Source organism: Vidua macroura, chromosome 6 (genome assembly GCF_024509145.1).
Source record: "Vidua macroura isolate BioBank_ID:100142 chromosome 6, ASM2450914v1, whole genome shotgun sequence".
Taxonomy (NCBI): domain Eukaryota; kingdom Metazoa; phylum Chordata; class Aves; order Passeriformes; family Viduidae; genus Vidua; species Vidua macroura.
The window spans coordinates 45,414,816-45,435,973 of NC_071576.1; the positions used below are offsets into that span (position 1 = coordinate 45,414,816).

Below are 21,158 nucleotides of genomic sequence, written 5' to 3' on the forward strand. Positions count from 1 at the left end.
TACAAGAACTGAGTCATTTCTGTCCCCTCCCAGCCCCCAAAGTGCCTGCCCTGCCCTCACTTAGTTCCCAACTGATAATTCCTACCTGTCTTCTCCAAACACTGGCACTGCTGCCTGTCACCACGCGACCCCAACAGCTTTCCACTTTTGTATGTAGGGCCAGCTCGGAGGAGGGCAGCGAGATGCACCCGAGGCCTGCTAGCTTTTTGGGTAGCTTTTCTATTGACTGCTGGAAGAGGCTTAGCAGATACAAAAAAGCATGGCCAAGCTGAAAAGTTGAAGTCAAGAGCTCTGTGCTAGGCTCCTGAGTGCAAGGAAGAGGAGAAAATCTACTGTATTTAGAAAGAAAAAAAGAGAAGCAATAATTTTTTTAAAATTGCAATTTGAGAGAAAAATTTTGTCTGCCTTTTTTTTTTTTTTAATCCCCAAAGCAACTCTATGAGTCTTGTTCTTAGTTATCTTAATGTTAGTATCACCTGATGTAGCTCAGGTGTGTGACTAAGGTTATTGCTGGCCATTTCCAAGGAAGGTAAACATCTGGTTTAGATGCTCAAACCCAGTTTCATGCAGTTTTCAGTGTAGATATTAATGGCTTGATCTGACCCAAAGCTCTTGGTTTTCCTCCCCCTGCTTTTGCCCTTCTTATCTTCTTGCAGGCTGTCTCATAACTTAGCGGTTTGCTCAGAAGTTTGGCCCAAGGTTATGCAGCTGTGCAGTATCAGAGCTAGGCTTGGCATATGTGGAGGCTGCTAAACAGCTGTGGGGGACAGTGAAGGGGAGAATTAGACAGAGTTGTTTGCATGATCATTTATAACATTTCTATGTCAACTTTTGCCGTCCTTATCCACGATATGTGATTTTTATAATTTCCTCTTCAAAGAACTACAAGACTTGGCAGTGAAGTTATGGCTATTAACATGGCTAACATTGTTCTCCAGTGTTACTTCTACTGTTGCTCAGTCATAATAGTTTACAAGCCATTACTCTTTATCCCATTTCAGACCTCCACATATATGTGCTTTAACCCCAGTTCTCTCAAATTTTAACTCCTTAGCTACTGATGGCACTTAGTCTCCTGCTGATTCAATCTCTCCTTTCTGTTTCTTTTCTTATTTGACCCTTCCTCCTAAATTCCTTCTAAATTGCTTAAAAGGCCATTACTGAAATCAGCAGTTTGACACCAGGGCTAGCTGCTTTTCCTCAATCTGTTCCTTTTCTTTGGATTTTCCTCTAAATCAATAAAACTACTGAGTTAATTCAGTTATTGTCATTTTAGAGCCCTTTTTCCAAAGCTGCAGCTATGATTTCCCAATCTGGGTGGATCCAGATCATGAGCTCTAACTCTCAAGACTCCCTTAAGTGCTGTAAGAATTTTTCATTTGGGTTCTTCAGATATTACTATTAGATTAAGTAGCTGGAGCAAGACTAAGTCAGGCTAGGCCATAGTTTAGTATCTAGCCGTGAAAATCTTACTGGTGACTTCAGTAAAACAGACTAAAAAACAAAAAACAAACAAACAAACAAAAAAACAACAGAAAAGAGAAAATAAACAGGCAAGCAATAACAATTTTGTCTGTATAGTTAATGCATGGGTTATGATCTTGTTAACAAGAGCAGTGCCACTTTGCTGGTCTTCAGGCTGCTATTTCTCCTCTCCCTTGGTAGTGTCCAGCTCCTGGCTTGCTGGCCATGAAAGCAGCAAGGATGCTGCAAACCCTGCAGCAATGCCAGGCTTCTGATCAGGACTGGGCAGGGAATCTCTCTGTAGAGGCATTTGCTCTCTGGTCTGGCCTCCAGAACCGTAGAGGTCTGAAGGGGATCATCTCTAAGTCTCCAAAGCACAGTCATTATCTGCCTTCTTAAATATCTAAAATTCATGCAATTTGTAAAAAGACCAAACTCATTAATATGGAGTGAAAAGCCAATTTAGAAATCCTTGCAGCTGTGGGAGACCTCAACTCCTCTGCCTTTCCTTGGAGTTTGCATTGCTGCTCCCTGACTCTGTCAGCTGCTGCTTTTTTGTGGAGCTGTAGTAAAATCTGCTGCAAAATCTGTCCTGCAAAAATAGCAAATAAGCAAGACTTGCAGCATAATCCAGCAGCACGAGTATGTAAGCACACAAACAGATGTGCTGCAGCCAGGGGAAGGTGAGCACCAGGAGAATTGCATTCCCTTGCTTTTGGGACACGAGGCTGAGCTGGGGCAAGCTCTGAGTGCAGGGGCTTGGGCTGCACAGGCCCCAGAGGTCCCTCTTTGGGCCATTTTCAGTGTCTCTATTTTTCACAAATTCATGACAAACTCTAGAATTTTTTGGCCCCTTATGGAGACATCTGAATACATGAACCTGTTTGTATTTACTATTATCCTCACCTATTTAATATCTTAGAGGATTTGTCATATTAGTAACTTAATAGGTCCCCTTTCACTTTGTTTCTAAGCCTTGTTCCTTTTTATCTGTTTTCAAATGCATTACTTGGCTCCTTATTTCATAAGCCATATAGGAATTGGATCCTTGCTCTCTCATTTTACACATGTTCTCATGTTGCTTCTTCTACCAGAGCATTGCTTTCTTCTTTATCTTGCCATAATATTTTAGACTCTTAGACATAGGGCCACTAAGAGACAGGCTATCCAAACAAAATATAGTAGAGTTGTAAACCAATCCTGATCTGTCACTGCTTTTAAAGCTACTGATAGTGAGGTTAACTTTTTAACCTATAATTTTGGATATTGTCCTACAGTTGTCTTTAATAGTCTGACTCATTTCTTTCTACCATTCTGATTGCAGGTGGTAGGGTTTATACAGTCCTTGCTTAATCCCCAGGCTAGTTATTAAGACTTAAATTCTTCACTTAAAACCTCCCCCTTTCCAACCCTCCCCTTTATTCATCTTATCCTGTCTCAGGTGCTGTTCCACACCTTTGAACAATTTTCTGTAACAGCATTGTTACAGTTCCAGCAGTTGTATTCCTTTTAGGTGGAAGAACCTCAGCCTGCCCAGGAAAGGTATTTATTGTGGCAAACAGATACTGATTTGTGACGGTTTATTGGGGTGATCCCTTGGCAGCATCTGTCACAGTCTTTAGTTTAGCCAATGCAGTAGAGTTGGCAGCTTTCTTTTACTAATCCACTTTTGGACACCTTATGCAATTTTTATTTATTTCCTATATTTCTTACTTCATTTGAGGCCAAGTATAAACTCTTTGCACTCTTTTCAGAATACCCTACACTTTTTTATGTAGCTCATTGTGACAATTGCCTTAGACTGTCATAATGAGATACATAATGAAGTGTAGGATGCTCTTATTCAACTGGCCATGCAATTCAACCCGTCTTTTTTTAGCTGACACCTGGTTGGGGCTGCAGTAAACAAAGTCTGAGTTATTTATCTACTTGCTCACTAAATTACTTCTCACTGTTTCTTGTAGACTTCACATTACTTTAGCATCCTTTACATATGTTTTATTCCCACTCTTTTTCTAAGCTCCTGTTTAAAAGAAATAGAACTCCTGTTTTCTTCATAGGTGTCCCACCATGTGCTTGCTGTTGCTTTTCTCCCATTATGCAACCAGCATTTTGTTCTACTACCAGATAGTAGCTGTCTGTAGAGAGCTGTTGATAGAAGGGTTTGTCATCTACTCACAGCCTGTAAGTTCCTTGGCATGATCCTTTCTCTAATTTGCCCACTAATTGTTCCCTCATTCCACTGATAGGAGTGTCTTGGGTTATTTTTCCTCTTTGATCAAATGTAGCACTCCCATGAGTGTGCAGTACCTTTGGTTCATTCCTGGTTTCCATTCAAAGGATATCCACATTAATATCCATTTCTTCCCTTTGTGTGTAAGAGCAGAGTAGGAGCAGACTGGGGTACAACTGCGCTGTCGAGGGGAAAAGCCTTAAACTCCATCACAGCCCAGACTGCCTCTAACCAGGTTTTCTCATGGCCAAGGAAATTTTGGTCCAGCCACTGGAGAGGACTCATATACTGGTATCAATTTTCCTCCATTCTTTCTCTGTAACAGCACTACTCCCACAGTATCGGCTCATATTGAAATTCTTGTTATGAATAACTTTCCTTTAACTGGGAATATGAGTGCAGAAGCTTTTCAAGCAGCTTCTTTCATGTCAGATAAAGCACTGTCTTGGTCTTTGCTCCAGCTCCCTCCCTGATTCTTTTCCTGTCATTTCCATAACGCTCTGCTGCTATTAGCAAAGATGGATACACTGCCATAAGATACTGGCACAGCTATAGATATGCTGCCATAAGAAATTAAATTCCCCCAGCACTCTTCAGAGTTGGGATTGATTAGTGGGAGTATTTATTTTACAGAAAGCTTAACCCTTCTAGCATTTATCCATCTTCTTGTTTCACCAGTTTCAGAGTCCAGGCATTTAACTTGAGGTTGTTTTAATTGTGCTATATTCAAGTTGACATTAAATACTGCTTGGTCTATTAATTTTAAAACTCAGCTGCATCTCTCTTGTACCTCTTCTTCTGTAGCTGCAGTCCCCCAAATATCATCACATAAGGCAATCTCTTTTCTTTGTCCCCCACAAACGTCATTCACACCCTTTGCTCACATGAGCATGTGCTGCAGGGCAGGTGCTCGGCCCTGTGGGATGCAAGTAAAGATATATTGTTTGTCTCTTAATGTGAAATCAACTCTGTCAATTGCTTCTTCCCCTGCATTTTGCTATATGGAAGCTTAGTGTGAATCGTGGGGGTGCATTTGTGCCACTACCACTCCTAATTCATCTGCTGTCCCAGGAGCCTGACTCAGCCTCAGGGCTGCCAGGGACCATGGAGACGCCTGTGCTCCACTGGGAGTGGTTGATTGGTACATGGTATCATGTCCTGCTGCTCATGTCCACGACATTCAAGTAGATTCCCTATCAGTTTACTAAAGACTCTCCATCTTCCTCGAGCTTATGGACTGGTAGTGATTGTGCCAATTGGATCCTTGTCTTACCATCCTGCTGGGCAATTTGATTAAATGCCCATGGTGGCAAGATTAAAGGTTTATCAAGGAGGTGCCCGATGTACAATAGATAAAAGCTGGTGGAGCACACACTCTAATCAATTTACCACATAATCCCCATTTAATTCTAAATATAAGCAGTTTCTCTACTGTTGTGCTTCCTTTCAGTGGCTTCATATCTGCAGCTACCTGCCTTGGGGTAATTTTGTTTTTTTTTAATTCATTTTAACAGCTACAGCAGTTTGATCTGCCATACCCATCTACCCCGGGACAGCATTTGGAGTCTTTGTGGGATAGGCTGCTATTCTCAACTTCTCTTTCTTTTCCCATTTGCCCATATCATCCTTGAAATAATCTTCCTGTGATGGCTCCCGATTCAGTTCTCTACGCCACTTCCTGGGACTTCAGCAGTTATTTTTAGTTTTTGCATCCCAATCTGCTTTTGCAAGTGTCTAATTTTAGCTTTGCATTTACTATGATCAGGTCCCTTTTGAGCTCTCCCTTGCTCCAGGGTGAACCACTGCACTATATATGTTAATCACCCTCCTTACTTCTGTAGTTTTTCCTTCTTTTTTTCTAAATTCATCCGATTCTCTAATTGCCGTTGCACATCTGTATTGCCTTTTTGGGCCACTAGATGGTATTCCTTTTCTAAAGACAAGCTTATTTCAAGTCACTGGATAGAACCTTTCAAAACACAATTTTCCCATTGAAGGTGCTGATGTTCTGGTGTTGCCTTGGTATAGATTATTGCTGTTTTCTGTAACAGTCCCGCTAATAGAAGCAGTGAATTCTTTTGTCTCTTTTCATCCACTCTTTCATATCAGGAAACATTTGGTTTCCATCACCCATCAGCTTCCTGTGGGCTAGAGAGGTGCCCACAGCCCCTGCTGTAATCTCTGATATTGTTGGGATTTCCTGCAGCCCTTCAGTATTCCTGCTTTTAGGCTTTTTCCTGAGTTGTCATGGATTTTTCTCATGCTTTCAATTTTGTCTTAAGGTATCCCTCAAGTATTATGCACAAGGCTGGTTAGGTTTGTAGAGTTGCCTTGAACTAGGTCATAGAATCACAGAATGGTTTAGGTTCCAACCCCCTGCCATGGGCAGGGAGCCTTCCACTAGACCATATTACTCAGAGCTCCACGCAGCTTGGCCTCGAGATCACTCAGAGAAAAAGACTTTGAGAATCTACCCAGTCACACCCTTCACCAAAAGATGTTATGAATTCCCCTTTCCTAACTGTGGAGCAGATTTGTAGGATTATGTGGTGCTTAGAGCTAAACACAAGCTCATGTCCTTTGTGTGTGTCATGGGATCCTTCACACCATTCCTCCAGACTTCACCAAATGTGACTGCAAGCTCTATAGAAGTGACTGGGGAAAACCAACGTGATGGGTCAGCCCAGGTTAAACCCTCCCCTAGAAGGAGCATGGGCTGGCAAGGGAGGAAGAAGGGGAAAAAGCCTTCCTCAGAGCCAGGCCCCACCACCCCTCTGGTGTGTGCCTGTCTCAGTGCCTCACTGAGCGGTCTCACTGTTGTCGCTGCTGCTGCTGCTGCTGTGGGTGGATCTGTCTGTCTGTCTCTGTGTAAAGAAATATGAAACAGGATTATTTTTCATTTTGGAATCGTGCTGCTGCTTACATGATATTAAGAATAAAAAAATATATTTCTGGTCTAGCATCCTGAGTTTGACTCTTGAATCCTTCTGCTGTCCAGATTCAGGTCGGCTGCCTTGCCTGAGGGCAGTATCCAAAATCCAGCTTGGGGTACATGATGGTGGAAGACCTGCAACTTGTGCTCATGCAAAATGTTTATTTGGAGGTGGAAAATGCTTTGCAGACGAGATGATGCCTTTCTTCGGCAGGATATTACCAATTGCACAATTGTGCATGAAACAGTAGTTGGGAGGTTTCTTTTAAACAGTAAAACATCAGAGGACTTGCCTTCACCAAATACATTTTGTCCCAGCATTTCTCACCATTTCTGTGTCTGCTGCATCCAAGTGGATGGGGTGCAGGATGCCCAGGAATTGGGATGCAAGTCCAGAGACCGGAAGGTATGCCCAATCACGTAAGTGTTTCCTACTCTGGAGTTATCTTCATGCTAAAGGAAACTAATTCCAGTCACCACTGCAAGCTTGGTTTCTACATGAAAGCCAGACCCTTTTATTAAAATCCCTTCCAGAATCATGCACAGAGGTGGATTAAAATATTGCCGGCACAGATCTGGGCCATGTGCATCCAGGCACCCCAGTGTACTCTGAGAGGGAGTTTCCTAATTTAGGACTTGTAAGGATACCCTGTATCTTCACAGTGCTCGTTAAAGTGTTACAGCTGTAATGAATTCATCTTCATTACATGCTTGGGAGGTAGAGGAGTACTCTTTTCCCTGTAAAAAGCTAACAGTTAAAAGGAGGCAGAGAATCAGACACTCAGACCAGGCACAGAGCCGGAAAAGTAATTACGTGCCTAAACAGCTTTGGGAAGAAGTGTCTAAGTGGCAGATCTGGGGCTTGAACCTCTGTCAGCCCCCTCAGGACCAAATCTTCCTTCTTCTGCTGTGGTGGTAGGGATCAGAAGAACTCAATTATTTACAAATCGTATAGCCCCAGGTCTGCGTGCACACACGCACCACCTCCCTGGAGAGGGGAACTGATTCGGATGAGGCTGTGGCTGACCTGAGCTGTCATTCGTGCTGCTAATCCAGCTCAAATCAGACTTGGTTTTTTTTTTTTTTTTTTTTTTTTTTTTTTTTTTTTTTTTTTTTTTTTTTTTTTTTTTTTTTTTTCCCAGGGACCAGAATGGATACTGCACTTTCCACTGCAAGGAATTTGTTTTCAGTTTTCTGACACTTGTTCATTACAATGTTTGGAAGAATGCTAGGTTTCCTAGGTGGAGAGATGATCTTTTGACATTTTTCTGGCACGGCTGAAAGCAGAAAGTGTCTGAAATGTCTTGAAAACTTATCAGGAGGGGGTTTTGGGTGGTGATTTTATTTTTTGTTTTGTCCTGGTTTTGTTGTTGTTTTTAACTGAATAGAGAGGTTTGCAAAGATTAGGTAAGGGATTGAAAAACCCCACGTGTCTGCACCCCAGATGTGCTACTGTAGCTTTGCAGTACTCTCGTTGTGCAGCTGGCGGGCTTGGCGGTGACAGAACAATAAAACAAGCGTTTGGAGATTAGATGTTTTTGAGTCTAGCAAGTGCTGTGCTCCAAATAGACGAGGATTTATTCCTGTGTCTCTTAACCAATACACTTTGAACATCTTGTGTGAGGTGTGAATCACTCAGGGCAGCTGTAGTACATGCACATGTTTACTTCTGTACACAGCAAAACTCCCAAAACCCATGCACATCCCAACAAGGATGGATGGGACCTACACAGACTCCTTGTGCATCCCCTGAACGCTCTGCTCCAGAGCTGTAGAAGGTTTGTGTCTCAAATCTAAATTTTCCCAAATCTAAAATAACCTCTGCAGCTCCAACCAGCCACTTATATTATGTTCAGAGGTTTATCTTTAGTTACTTGGGATGAAGCAACTGCTTTTCAAACTCGTGATACAAAGATTTGAATTAAATCTGAACTACGGCAATGCAAGACTGAACAGGCTAAGTGGTGAACTCCATTCCCTGATGGGTTCAAGGCCCATCCTCATTGATTTTTCTGGAGGAATAATGACAGAAAATCTTTTTTTTTACTCCTGACATTAGTTCTACTTGGTATCTTTGTGATTATTTTCTCTGGGCACAGCAGGGTGAATTGATCTACAAAATATTTTCAGGAATGGTAGGGGATTAAGTATCTTGCACAGATATTTCAATGCAACAGTTGTTACCAAGAGCTGTGAGAGAAAAACAGGGTGGGGTAAGGGAGTTGTTCATTTTCCTTCCACTAAGGTCAGCCTTAAATAACTCTCCCACCTCCCTCAGAGGCTGAGACAAGATAATAAGACAAAAATGTCAGAGCAAAGCACGGGGCCCCTCTATTTACAGCAAAGGCCAAATCGCTAACCAACAGATCAGAGCTTGCTTTCTAAACACCGATAAGCGGCAACTTTGAATTAACAGCCCCGGTTCCTCTGCCGCTGTAAATCAGCCTGACCCCGACTGCCCGCAGCACCCCAGTGCCTCCCCGCAGCCAGGGACTCTCCGGCAGCAGGAGGGGACTGCAGCAGTGGGCTTAACCCTCCCAGCCCTGGAGATCCCTGTGCCTGGCTCCAAACACCCCCCCCTTCTTCCCCTCCCCAGCCCCCTATCACTAGCAAGCCTTATCAGCAGGATTTACACCTCCTTGTCTAGTAACCCATAGGAAAGCCTATGGACTAGTCACCGATGTACATCCAAATCCCTAAAGTAGCTTTAAGTGCTCAAAACAATCCACTTACCCAGTGATAATTAATGGTATGGACCTGGGAGTTCCCGTTCCCTGCCAGGGGAGATCAGGACACCTTACAGTGGGGTTGGACCAACAACAAGCAGGAAAAGGGGCAGCCCTTCTGCAAGTCCTCAGCACCTCGAGGCCCCAGTGGAGCATCCTGGGAGTGAGGCGTGACAGTGCCAGGAAGATGGATGCCTGGAAGCACTTCATAAGAGCAATGGTGAGCTGGGATGTTATTCACTGCCAGATGCAGTGTTGGGAAAGGTGCTTTGGCACAGAGCTGTGCCAGTCGGCAAAACACCAAATGCCACATGGATGATGCTGTTGGAGTGAGGGGGAAGGAGGAAAAAATCACAGCTCCTGTCTCAGGTCCCAACCCAGCCGGAGGAACCTGAAGTGCTGAAGCTTGAGGTATACCCTGTGAAAGTGAAGGAGCAAGCAGCACCTCCAGAAGCCATGGAGGAAAATGGGGTTTTAGGTCAATATACAGTGGCCAAAAACACAGATGGATGTGACACAACAATTTATTTTCAGTCCATGAGACCACTTTACAGCTGTGACAGATCCAGTCTGAGCCAGTAAAACACATTCCTTTGTTTTTTGGCATTTCCCTCCTTACCCACTTGCTGCTTTGACTGCTTATAGCACCCAGTTGTAGCACCCAGCACTTTCTGCTGTCTCTGCCCATCTTTTCCAGCACCATGACCAAGGACCATCCTCTCCTCTGTTTCACCAAAGGCTTCTCCAGGTCCAAAAGGTACCTGAGATGCCACCTGCTGTGGAAGCCATGGTGGTGGCACTATGAGACTTTAGTGCCTACAATTTTGGGCACTGGAGAAAACTCCCTGACAGACTCAATGGCCCCTCTCATGGCTGTTTCCTGAGGGCTGGGTCAAGATCCTCTCTATTTGTTCTCATGGACTCGACGACACAAAGGACAGATATGGTATCAGTGCTGAAAATGGGTATTTTTAGATTGGTGCTGATCAGGCTACTTTTCTAGTGCTCCTCCACTCACTGGAAGTTATTTGTTACTTTTATTTCTCAGTACTTGTTCTCTGGCAGGGTGTCATCACCTCTTCTAATGTTTCTCCATCTCCACCAAGGATTACTTTTGGGCCATTAATAGCCACAGATTTAATTTTCTCCTCATTGATAAACAAACTAATTTGTTCTGCTGTGTCTGCTAATAGCTGTTTCTAGGAACTAATAACAGCTCTTAGGTGCTATTTTCTTCTTTACCTTCTCAAAAAACATGTGGCTGCTAATATTTTCACAGGGTTAAAAGAAGCATAGCTGTTTTTTCCGTCTCTATTTATAACCTTGCATATGCTCTTCCCAAAGTGGACAGGAAAGATTTTGGGAGCTTTACTCTGGAGATCATTAAATTCAGTTGAGCTTACTTGAGTAGCTGCATTTGTGGTGAGGTTTGAGCCTGCAGAGGCCGACGGGACTTGAACAAGGTGCAGCCAAACTAATTTGCAAATTCAGTGGTCCCTGGTGACCTGGGCTTGCCAAAGGTCACCATTTCCCTGTGAGAGGCATTCTGTACTCAGGAGGGGTGGCCAGTGGGTTTGAGCCTCAGGAGGCTGTTCTCAGAGCTACAGCACACCTGGGAACCTCCCTTGTTCTCTAAGGAAAGCTACTGGCTCTTTGGAATTGCCAATTGCATCTTCTGCCAGTGAGCTGCATCTCCAGGGGTATGCCTGTGCTCACAGCCCTCTCTGCTCTTTGCAGCCAGCCCAGAGCTGATGGGAATTGATGGATCAGACCTGGTTGGCTACAGTGAGCTTTGGGACACCCCCTGCTGTTTTACAAACCCATCATTTGTGCTCTAAGCAGCAGGATAATATCTCTGGCCTGGAAGAGCCTGGAAAATTGTCAAGTCCACAGTCCAGCAGGAGCATCTTGCTTGAGCCTGTTGGCCAGTGGGGGAATGGGGGTGGCTCACACGGCCACCAGCCAGGCAGCCACCCAGATTAGTTTATGGAAGCAGCCGAGATTACTTGTATCGAAGCGAGCACCTCCCTGCTCTGCTTGCACAATACCCCCTCTGAAGCAAGGACATCTCTCATTGTGACACAACCGGTAAGCCAAAGCCTCACCCTTTGCTACAGCAACCCCTTCTCTCCCCAAGGCAACGTACCTTTGCAGGCATCTTTGCAAGTATTCCCAGAATTAATCCCCCTCCTCAGTGCCAGGTTCACCTCCCTGCCGTTCATCTCACACCCGTGCCACTGCACATGTGCTTGGACACGTCCCTGGGAGCAAAGCAGCTGGAAACCACATGGAAACAAGTTTGCTCCCACATGGGAGCACCAAGGATGCTGGTCACCCCCAAAGCCTGTTCTTGGGAGTGCACACCAGTCAGGGTAACTGGAGCTGTGCTCCAGCAGGCTGCTGGCACAGTGCAGATGAGCACTGGGGCTATTTGATTCAAAAGCCACTGAATTCACCCCACAGGGAAGAGGAGTCATGTGGTCACTGCTGTGTGGATCCCTGCTGCTCCTCTGGGACAATGCACACACAGGCATGGGAAGGACAGTGGCAGTGACCACAGGGCATCAGAGCATCAAGGGGGATGTGGGTGGCATTTTGGGGTCCCTGAGTGCTGAGAACTCACTTGCCTCCAGCCCTGACCTTTGCTGTCACTAAGACTTGCACAAACTTGTAATTGTTAACTAGTTTCCCTGTAGTGTGCTTGTTATTTTTTTGGGACGAGGTTTGAAAATGCGAGACATCTACAGTAGTAAAGATTTTATTGTGCTGGCAGCGGACTGTAAAACTTGATTACATGACACTGGGGATTGCCTAAACCTTGTTCCCACTGATGGAACTGCTCAGGCTTGGGGGGGATGTGAGGAAGGGAGGTGGTTTTGAGTCACTCTGGAGGTGCTTTAGCGTGAAGGGCAGGAGCAGCCCACTCCCACTCAGCTGCTCCCACCCTTCAGACAAGTGAGCCCAATGTGGACCTGAGGGTCTGGGGGATCACAGGAACTATGCATACCTGAAACAAAGCATGAGTGCTTGGCCCATCACTGCCTAATGACATGAAAATCATGGGGAAGCCCAGCCTGGAAGGAGTAAGCGGAAATTTTTCTGTAGAAAAAGCTTTTCCATCTAGAAATGGGCTCCCCTGTTGGCCCCCTCTCTCAGTTCACTGCTGACACAGGAGTTTTCCCTCTAAGACAAAACTTTCCGCAGTTTGTATCCCTTTTATATCCATTTATATGACTGCTAGCATTTTTCATATTCCAGAGGACCATTTATGGTAAGAAAATACGTTTTCCAATAAATAATCAAAGTGATCATTTTTGGGAAAGGGAAAAAATTGTAGTAGGAAACCTTGGGGAAAAAAAATTGGCTTGTGCTGAACATTGAGCCAGCATGATATCTTTTTTCGTTCCAATAAATCTTCTGGCTTATTTCTGTACCCAAACTACTGTGAGCCAAGAGGAATTCCTGAACGCTCAGGTACAGTCAGCCCTTCCCCTGCTATGGCATGCTGCAGGAATGCCACGAGCTTTTGAAGCTACCTCCAGGATTTGGTTAGCCAAGAGTAAGAGAAGGATGAGGATAAGAACATGGCACTTTCAAAGCAAAAGAAAGCAGCTTCTTTTGTGACATCAGTGGTGCAAGCCTCAGGGAAGGGGCTAGTCCGGCAGGGAAGCTGCCTAGAAGGGAGACAATAGTGGATGGAGGAGTCTCCTTACAAAGTCCCTCTGTCAACAAAACTTGAGTTCGGGTGAGCTCAGGTAACACTCAAAAGTGCAAGCAGGAAAGCCCTAAATGGCAAATCTCAGCATGTGATTAACCTGGGGAACACCCTGCTCAGGAGCCTTTCCAAGGCAATCTACTTGACTGAGGTCTGTTGAACCTGGAGCAGTTGAAACTGTAGCCAGCAGTGCCTGATGACTGCAGGCAAATGATTGCCAAGGGGATCTGGAGGGCTGTTCTGATGGTTGTCCTCTCTGTTTGAGATTCCAGGTGCAAAATCCCTGCTGTGGAGGAAGCATGAGTCAGACAAGACTTCTGCTCTTGGCTCTGGCAACCTACTTCAGTTGGGGTAAAATGCCAGGTTTTATCCTATGCAGCTGCTAATTCCCCACTAATTTACCCAGTAGTAAGAAGGTCTCAGTAAGTGAATTCCCTGAACTCCTATCTTGCTGAAACCTGAGCCCCTCTCCATGGGTATACCACTAGGTCATTCAAGTACATCTAATATCTTTTTTGAGGGGAAGAGAGGCAGAGATAGTGTTACACATTGTGCGGAAATGCTATTAGCTGTAGTTGAGCATCACAACTTGAATTTATTAGCAGGGGGCTGAGAGACCTACGTGGCAGGGGATGTAACTGATAACCTTGTCTTGCATCCATTTGAGCAAATGGGTCCTGTCCCTGTGTGCTCATCAGAGATTTAGCACTTCTCACGAGCTTTTTTGCAATCACAGTCATTTAGCAAATATATGATACTTCACACTCACAGCCACGATAGGGGCATATGGCACTTCCTACCTCCTAAATGTTGATGGATGGAATTCTTTGACTATTCAAGGAATCAAAGGCCTGGTTTGAATCTCAAGGCCTTGCGTTGATTTCGGTGAACTCCCTTCTGATTTGTCCTGTGTATGGAGAATCAGGCTTATTCTAAGTTAAACAAGCAAGAGAGTTCAAACAGATGAAAATGTCTCCTACTCAGTGGTCCTGAGCACTTGCAGTCTCAAAAGTCAGAGCAATGTGAAGTTTGGAGATGATCTCATCCCCAGCATTTAAAATGGGCCTTTTCAGGGAGAAAAAAAAAATGAAAGGAGAAAAGAAAAAGTATACTTTAAGCAGAAAAAAGTACAAGCTCGCTATTGGTGGCAGAAATGTTGAGCACAAAGGTACTCAAAAATTGGATAATGTTGTGAAAAAGAACAAGAGCCAGCTCTATTGGCAAAATCAGACCCATAAAAGCCAGTGGACCGCTGCTGACCCACCATCTATCTCCTTTTAAAAGCAAACCAGCCAGAATGTAGATAATCAGATATCTTCTGGTTTTCACTGGGATTAATCAGAAATGTTTCTTGGTGGTGAAGACACCATTTTGGAGAGAGCCCCAGAGAGAAGAGCTGAGATATTCAAAGCTCCCAGCTGCACATGGCAGAGACTGAGCCTTTACTCTGCTTAATCCCAAACAGGTATTTGAAGGGACAGGTGAAAGAGGGAACTTGTCTTTCAGTGGGAGAAGGGGAAAAGGCTTACTTTTTTTCACAGACACAATTTCAAATGCGCAAACTCTGGTCCTGTGCTGAGCCAAAATGACCACCCAAGGTCTCCTGCAAAATGCAGATATTATTCCTCCCCCTGCCCAAGCTGTGGACACGTGTCTCTCTCTGTGCACCGCGTGGCCAGTGAGCCTGAGCACAATAATGTGTTTTCCTTCTCCTAACACCTGACAGGAGCATGATTTCACCAACCACTTGGTCCCACTGCTGCATACTTTCCAAGGTGATATAAATCAAACAGATTAACAAGTTTGCTTTTAATTTTACATTTTAGAAGCAGGTGTTGAACCACCTCAATGCCAACAGTGTCTATTGCCAGCATTAGTGTCATTAGTAGTCATTGCAGCTGTGATAGCACCATTATCTCCTACTAAAAGGGTCACTGATGGCTTAGGACAGAGCTTAGGTGAACCAAAAAGAGCAGACTAAATGAGATGGAAACTGCAAACAGTTGCTTCTGTCTTAACTTGCATAAAGACCTGTGGATGCTACGCAAAGAGAAATTAATTTGCACAAGTAGCAAAAATTTTGGCTGGGGTGTCATCAAGGAGGAGGAGCTCTTGGTAGCTCTTGTGTCACTTGGGCTCATGTAAAGCATATAAATATGGGAAAGAGAGAATGGGGACATTACTACCAACCATCAGAGTGAACTTCTCTCCATCTCTTGCTGCCATCTCTGGGGTAAGTTGGATTGCTTCCCTTTTACTTTCTATCTGTTGTGCAGACCTGTCTTTTTAAGTTAAAGCAGGCCGTGGCAATTGTGGCTTGTTGACCCAAGAAAATGAGGCCTCTTTAGGTCTTTGAGGACACTGGCCTGGTTTTGGGCCATCATCACACATTACAGCCCCTTCTGAATGGGCAGAGCGTTTTTCCTCTGAAGGGATCTGCTGATCATGGCTCTCCAGGGCATGTACACTATAGGGCTTGGTGGGATGGCTCTCCCAACCTTTTGAGGCAAGACAGAAGGGAGCCTGAGACTGATAGAGCACGAAGATGGAGATGGACTTATGGTTATAGTCAGTAGTCATTTACTGACACTTGTAAATCCTGGTGCAGAAACCTCTCCTTCCTTCTCAAACTAGAAGGTCCGTCTCCTACTTTAGTCTCATTTCCTTGCCAGAGGAGCTGAAAGATGCAAGATGCTTGATTACAACCTATTTTTACCTCCTAGACTTTCCTGTGTCTCCTCTGACTCTTAACCCTAGGCCTCAGCCTGCCCACCATGGCTCTCTGGATCCGATCTCTGCCTCTCCTGGCCCTCCTGGCCCTCTCTGGCGCTGGGAGCAGCCATGCGGCTGTCAACCAGCACCTCTGCGGCTCCCACTTGGTGGAAGCTCTGTACCTGGTGTGTGGGGAGCGAGGCTTCTTCTACCAGCCCAAAGCCCGGCGGGATATTGAGCAGCCTCTAGGTAAGTCAGGCTGACCATGCAAGAGATGCAACAACCAGCTATCTCTGACAGTGACACCAGGAATGTCCTTTGTGGGGAATGCCAGGAATACCTTCGGCATACCGACAGCATCACATTGCCAGTGAAAAGCTCTTCAGGTTAAAAAGGCAGATGAGAGGGCAGGCAGGGAGAGAGGATTTATGAGGCAAAAGGAATTGTGCCTGAAAGCTCAAACTCGTATATTTCTTTGCATGGTTGTTACACCAGCCTGGGAGTATTCATAGAAAATAAAGGTGGGAGGAAATGAAGAAGCCTCTTTCTGCCCCAAGACAGGATCAGTTGTCCCCATTCCATTTCTTAGCCATGTTTGTCTCGTATGTTCATTAAAACCTCCAGAGAGAAAGCTTCCTCTGCCTTCTGGAGATGCCCATTCCCAAGCTTAACTGACCTTCTTCTTGAGTGTTTTTTCCCAATATCTAACCTGAACATCCCTTGCTGTAAATTATTTCTTGTCTCCTCAATAGTGGACATGGGGAAGAGCCTAGTCCTTTCATCTTTATGATTGCTTTTCAAAATATTTGATTACTGTTTCCATGTCTAGTTTTGACCTCTCCTAGCTACACAACCCTACTGCCTTCCTAGGTCATATTTTCTAGATCTCTAAACATGCAACTCTGCATTTGTCCACATCCTTGCTGGCTGGTGAGGCCTAGAGAAGCACATTGAACATTCTGTCTCCCAAGCTTCTAATCAAGACTGTGAATAGATGAAGAAGAGACGCCTGTCCAAATTGCATCCATTTCAATCCATTAATTTCAAGATCAACCTTCACTTAACATCCCCTGACTACAATACATCTCTCCCACCATCTGTCTTCCCATCACATACTGTTTTCATTCATATCCAATTCCCTCTCCTGTGTATGTAACCGTCCTGTGAAATAGTCTTTGTAAGGTGAAACAAGATAATGCCCTAGCAGAGGGTTTGCCCATGAATTGTTTGGGATGTCATTTGCCCATTCTCTGATTATTGTTTTCTGGAGACCACCATGAATGGATTGGAGGTTTCATTCGCCAAACTACTTAAATACTGTACAGAGAATTTTAATTGTGCCAACAAGAATGCAAGTATTTGAGGATTTTCTACCTTTTTTTTCAGTACTTTTGCCTGAGCCACCATCTCTTTGTCACACAATCTGGTTATGTTTACAGTCTGCTCACAGCTGGCTTGAAGGATGAAGACAAGTAAATCACAAAACTTTGACTAGCTATTTCCTCTTCTACTTAACATTGGACCAAATTTTTCCCAAATTTCCCTTCTAGCACACTAGCATAATGATTTTGTGTTACTCTTGTGCCTTGTTCATTGCCTCATGCTTTGGGGGCTTGGGGATCTTGCATCTTGTACTGTTCTTGTATTGCCCTAGAAACCACATCTCATTCTCACTTTCCAGGCATTTTCTCTTTGCTGTTAAGGGCACTTTTCTTCCTGCAGGAAAAACTCACTGATTTATTTGCCATTTTCCATATTTTCATTGGGCAACTAAAACCTGAACAGATCTGTGCACAAGTTTTCAAGTTCTCACCAGCAAATAATCATTCTGTTGAGCGTTATCTGTGTCCAAATACCCTAATTTATCATTGCTTCTAAAAACTTGCCCCCAGCTGTGAACACAGACACACACAAAGGCTTTTTCTGTCAACTTGGGGCTATATCCCAGCATCCAACTGAATCAGGCTGTTCGGGAACAGCTGGGAAATGCACCCAGCCTCAGAACTGGACTATCCCTGCAATCCTGTGAACATCCCAGTTGTCTGCCCAGGCTCCCAAGAGAGTGGGTAACTGCCTAAAGGGCTCTGCAGTCCCAAACTCTTCTCTATAGAGCAGACAATCCCATTTTTACATCTCACTTACTAGTTGCTCACCCCAGGGAGGGCTCAGGATTTCTCTTCTTCTCCACACAGCTTCCCCAATAAAGCCCCTGTATCCCTTTATCCCTCACACTGCTCATAGTCACTCAGCTTGGCATCTTCTGAACACCACAGGATTATTTTGAGAGAGAAATCAGGGAGCCTGAAGGTGCTACAAGCATCATCAACCTGGGGAAACCTGTGCAACTTCCTTCCCATTTTCCAGCCAACTCTGGATTAAAAATTCGGTGCCTGCTAAGGGGATGTCTGAAGGGCTCAAGAGCCAGGGCTGATGCTGTATGATATCCTACAACTTCTCTTCTTCTCCCCTGCAGTGAGTGGTCCTTTGCATGGTGAGCTGGGAGAGCTGCCCTTCCAGCAGGAGGAGTTTGAGAAAGTGAAGCGAGGGATCGTTGAGCAATGCTGTCACAACACCTGCTCCCTCTACCAGCTGGAAAACTACTGCAATTAGCGGCAGGGCTGGCGCTGGGGAGCTCATGGGCCGTGGGCAGAAACATGCACTTATGCTACTGCACCTTCAAAGCAAATGAATAAATGTTGTGGATCTATTGGAAAGACTGTGCTGGTTCATGTATCCACATCTTTTTGTCTGCTTTAGAGTGTCAGTGTCCATGCTTGGGTAAATCACTTTTCAGCCATCACTTCAAATTATCTTTCTGTAACACAAATGAATTCTGTGGGAGCGAGGGAGGGGAAGGGTATTACACAGCTTTGGAGCAGGTATATGGAGCATCCAGCACACCCAGTGCTAGGAGAACCAGAAGGAGAAGGCAGAGAGGTTTGAACAAGACTTCTCTTGCTAGGGAAACATTACATCTGTAACAATGTCATGCTGATCAACTTCCTGCAGTTCACAACCCAAATATAGCCAGGCAGCTGGAGACTGAACTTCCTCAGCTACATAATGGAAACAGTAAAGATTAGGCAAATAATTATGTCACCTATTCATTGTACTCAGAAAAATAATGGATGACCACCATGGCCAATTCAGAAAGTGTGTCTACTTCCTACTTGTGCTTGTGGGAAGCCCAGGGAGAGTCCCTGCTGTGGGATGTGCTTGTTGTTCACAAGGATATCACAAGCTGTGTACTGAAAATAGATTTAATCCAAGAAGGAGTTTTGAATCTATTGGCCATGTGCTGGGCAGTATCCTTGCTCCTGGTGCTGCAATCCTCTTTCAAGTATCTGGTCCCAAAATTGCCCCTTTCTGTGAGGAATATCTGCCCAGCAGTGCCAGCTGGCCAGAGTGTCCCAGAGTGAAGGGAAGGGCTGCGTTCCCTCTGCCGAGGGACTCCTGTGGCAGTCTACTGAAAGCCATGCAGAGGGGCTCTGTGGGATGGGCTCAGCCTGGCAGAGGTGACAGCAGCAGCCAGGGCTGCTGGTGACAGATTTTGAAAGTTGGTCTGAGAGGAGCCTGTGGTTTTAACAGCCTCATTTCCCAAACCAGTTCCAACTGCCTCCAGTGGAGCTGCACAGATGGAAGCTGCCATCTCATCCCTGCCAGGATGCATTACTCCCAATCCTACCACAAGCACAAAACTGGCCAAACCACTACAAACTGAAAGGCTGGAAGAGCAGCTGGATGAGCTGCTGAAAAGAAGATACAGACATAAAAAATAGAATCAGAAAGCACTCATGATTCCTCATGGTGACTTCCCATACAAATTCCCTTGATGCAGCCAAAAGCCCAAGACAGGGGCCTCCTCCTGCAGATGCCACACCAGTGCTGCAGTGCTACTCAGCCAGTCCTGCTCTCCCTGACCATCTTTTCATCCCTCTCCCTCACCCTTTCTGCTGGGCCCCACTGAATATTGCCAGCAGCAGAGCTTTCAACTCTGACAAGCAGCTTCAGGCCAAAATCATGTGGTTATGAAAGCACGGCAAGATATATTCTGTTCCTGAGCTACTTGGCTCCCACCAAATCTCACAGTGTATAGCTCCAGTGGTTTCTAGAGAGGACTCCCTAGAAGCAATTCTCCTACCTGTCCTGGTGAACCATGAGATCAGGGCAAGTGTTACTGAAAAAAAAAAAAAAAAGCAAGAAAATAAAAAAGCAGAGCTATTGCTTATTTTAAGGCCACCACTATATTCAGGCATGCAGCCAAGCATCAGCAATGCCATCCGTCCAGGAGATACCACCCTGATCCAAAAGGCAGATATTCAGGTCTGCTTGGACGTTCTTGAGGGAAAGGACAACCAGCCATGGTGGTTCTTCCATCTGGCACAGCTCTGTATATCTGCTGGCACTCCTACCCTGGCAGCGATGCTCTGCTGGGGTGAGGACAGCTCTTCAGAGATGCCCAGCTCATTTCCTGCCCTCTGCCATTGTTTGGTCTGATCCTTTGTTTGTTTGCTTTTTCTGAATGCTCTCAATTAGGACTTGTTGGGAAATTGCAAATGCCACTTTTTCTGCTGGAAAATGTTGATTCATCAAGTCAGCACACCCCGCAGGACCGGACTGGTTTTAGCAAGGCAGGGTTTGAAAGAATGAAGAGACATAGAAGGTTTAGGTGATGCTCTTCATCCTCTGCATCCAGTTGCCCAAGACCACAAGCCATCACCATGCTCTGGGCTACCCAAGGGTGGATACTTTTGCTTTTGCTGAAGGATTCCAGAAGGTGACCACCCAGGTCAGGGAAGGACAGATGGCCCCATGTCCAAGCTGTCTGAGCTCTCTGCAGAGCACATGAAGATGTTGTTTTATCCTTCCTCCCCAAAGCAAGAACTGTCCTGGAGATGAGTGGCCTATGGTGAGCTACACTGCTCTCCAGAAGGTGCAGGAGAAAATAATGCATCAATTTTAAAACTGTAGAAAGCCTAAAAAAAAAAAAAAATTATACACTTTTTCTTTCCAGAACTGAAAACAACATAAAGGGCCAGCTCTTCACTTTTTAAAAGCTGCATGCAGTAAGGTGAAGGCCAAAGGAGAACAAAGGTACTTTTCCCCCTTTTTCTGGAACTCCAGGGAAGAAAGCCTGAAGGCAACCCTATGCATTTTCCACAATGGAGCACATGGATCCCTGGTTTGCAAACGTGCTGCTGCTGGCTTGCTGACCCTGTGTTGTGGCAGGAGAGGCAGCTTTAGCCCCCTACCCCATCCAAACTCAAGAGTGGGTGTCCTAAAGGTCCTTCCTGACATCTTTAATGGTGGTCCAGGATGGAATTTCTTTATAAAGCCTCCCTCAAGTCCTTGTGCCCTTGCCCAGGCCATTCCCCG

At 45.1% G+C, this 21,158-nt stretch overlaps 1 protein-coding gene across 1 annotated transcript; it reads left to right on the plus strand.

Annotated features, from left to right (window-relative positions):
• Positions 1 to 15,829: 15,829 nt before the first annotated feature.
• Positions 15,830 to 18,392, plus strand: INS (insulin). Its single transcript, XM_053981212.1, has 2 exons — positions 15,830 to 16,031; positions 18,256 to 18,392. The coding sequence occupies exons 1-2, from the start codon at positions 15,845 to 15,847 to the stop codon at positions 18,390 to 18,392; spliced, it is 324 nt and encodes a 107-aa protein (XP_053837187.1). The 5' UTR covers positions 15,830 to 15,844.
• Positions 18,393 to 21,158: the final 2,766 nt, after the last annotated feature.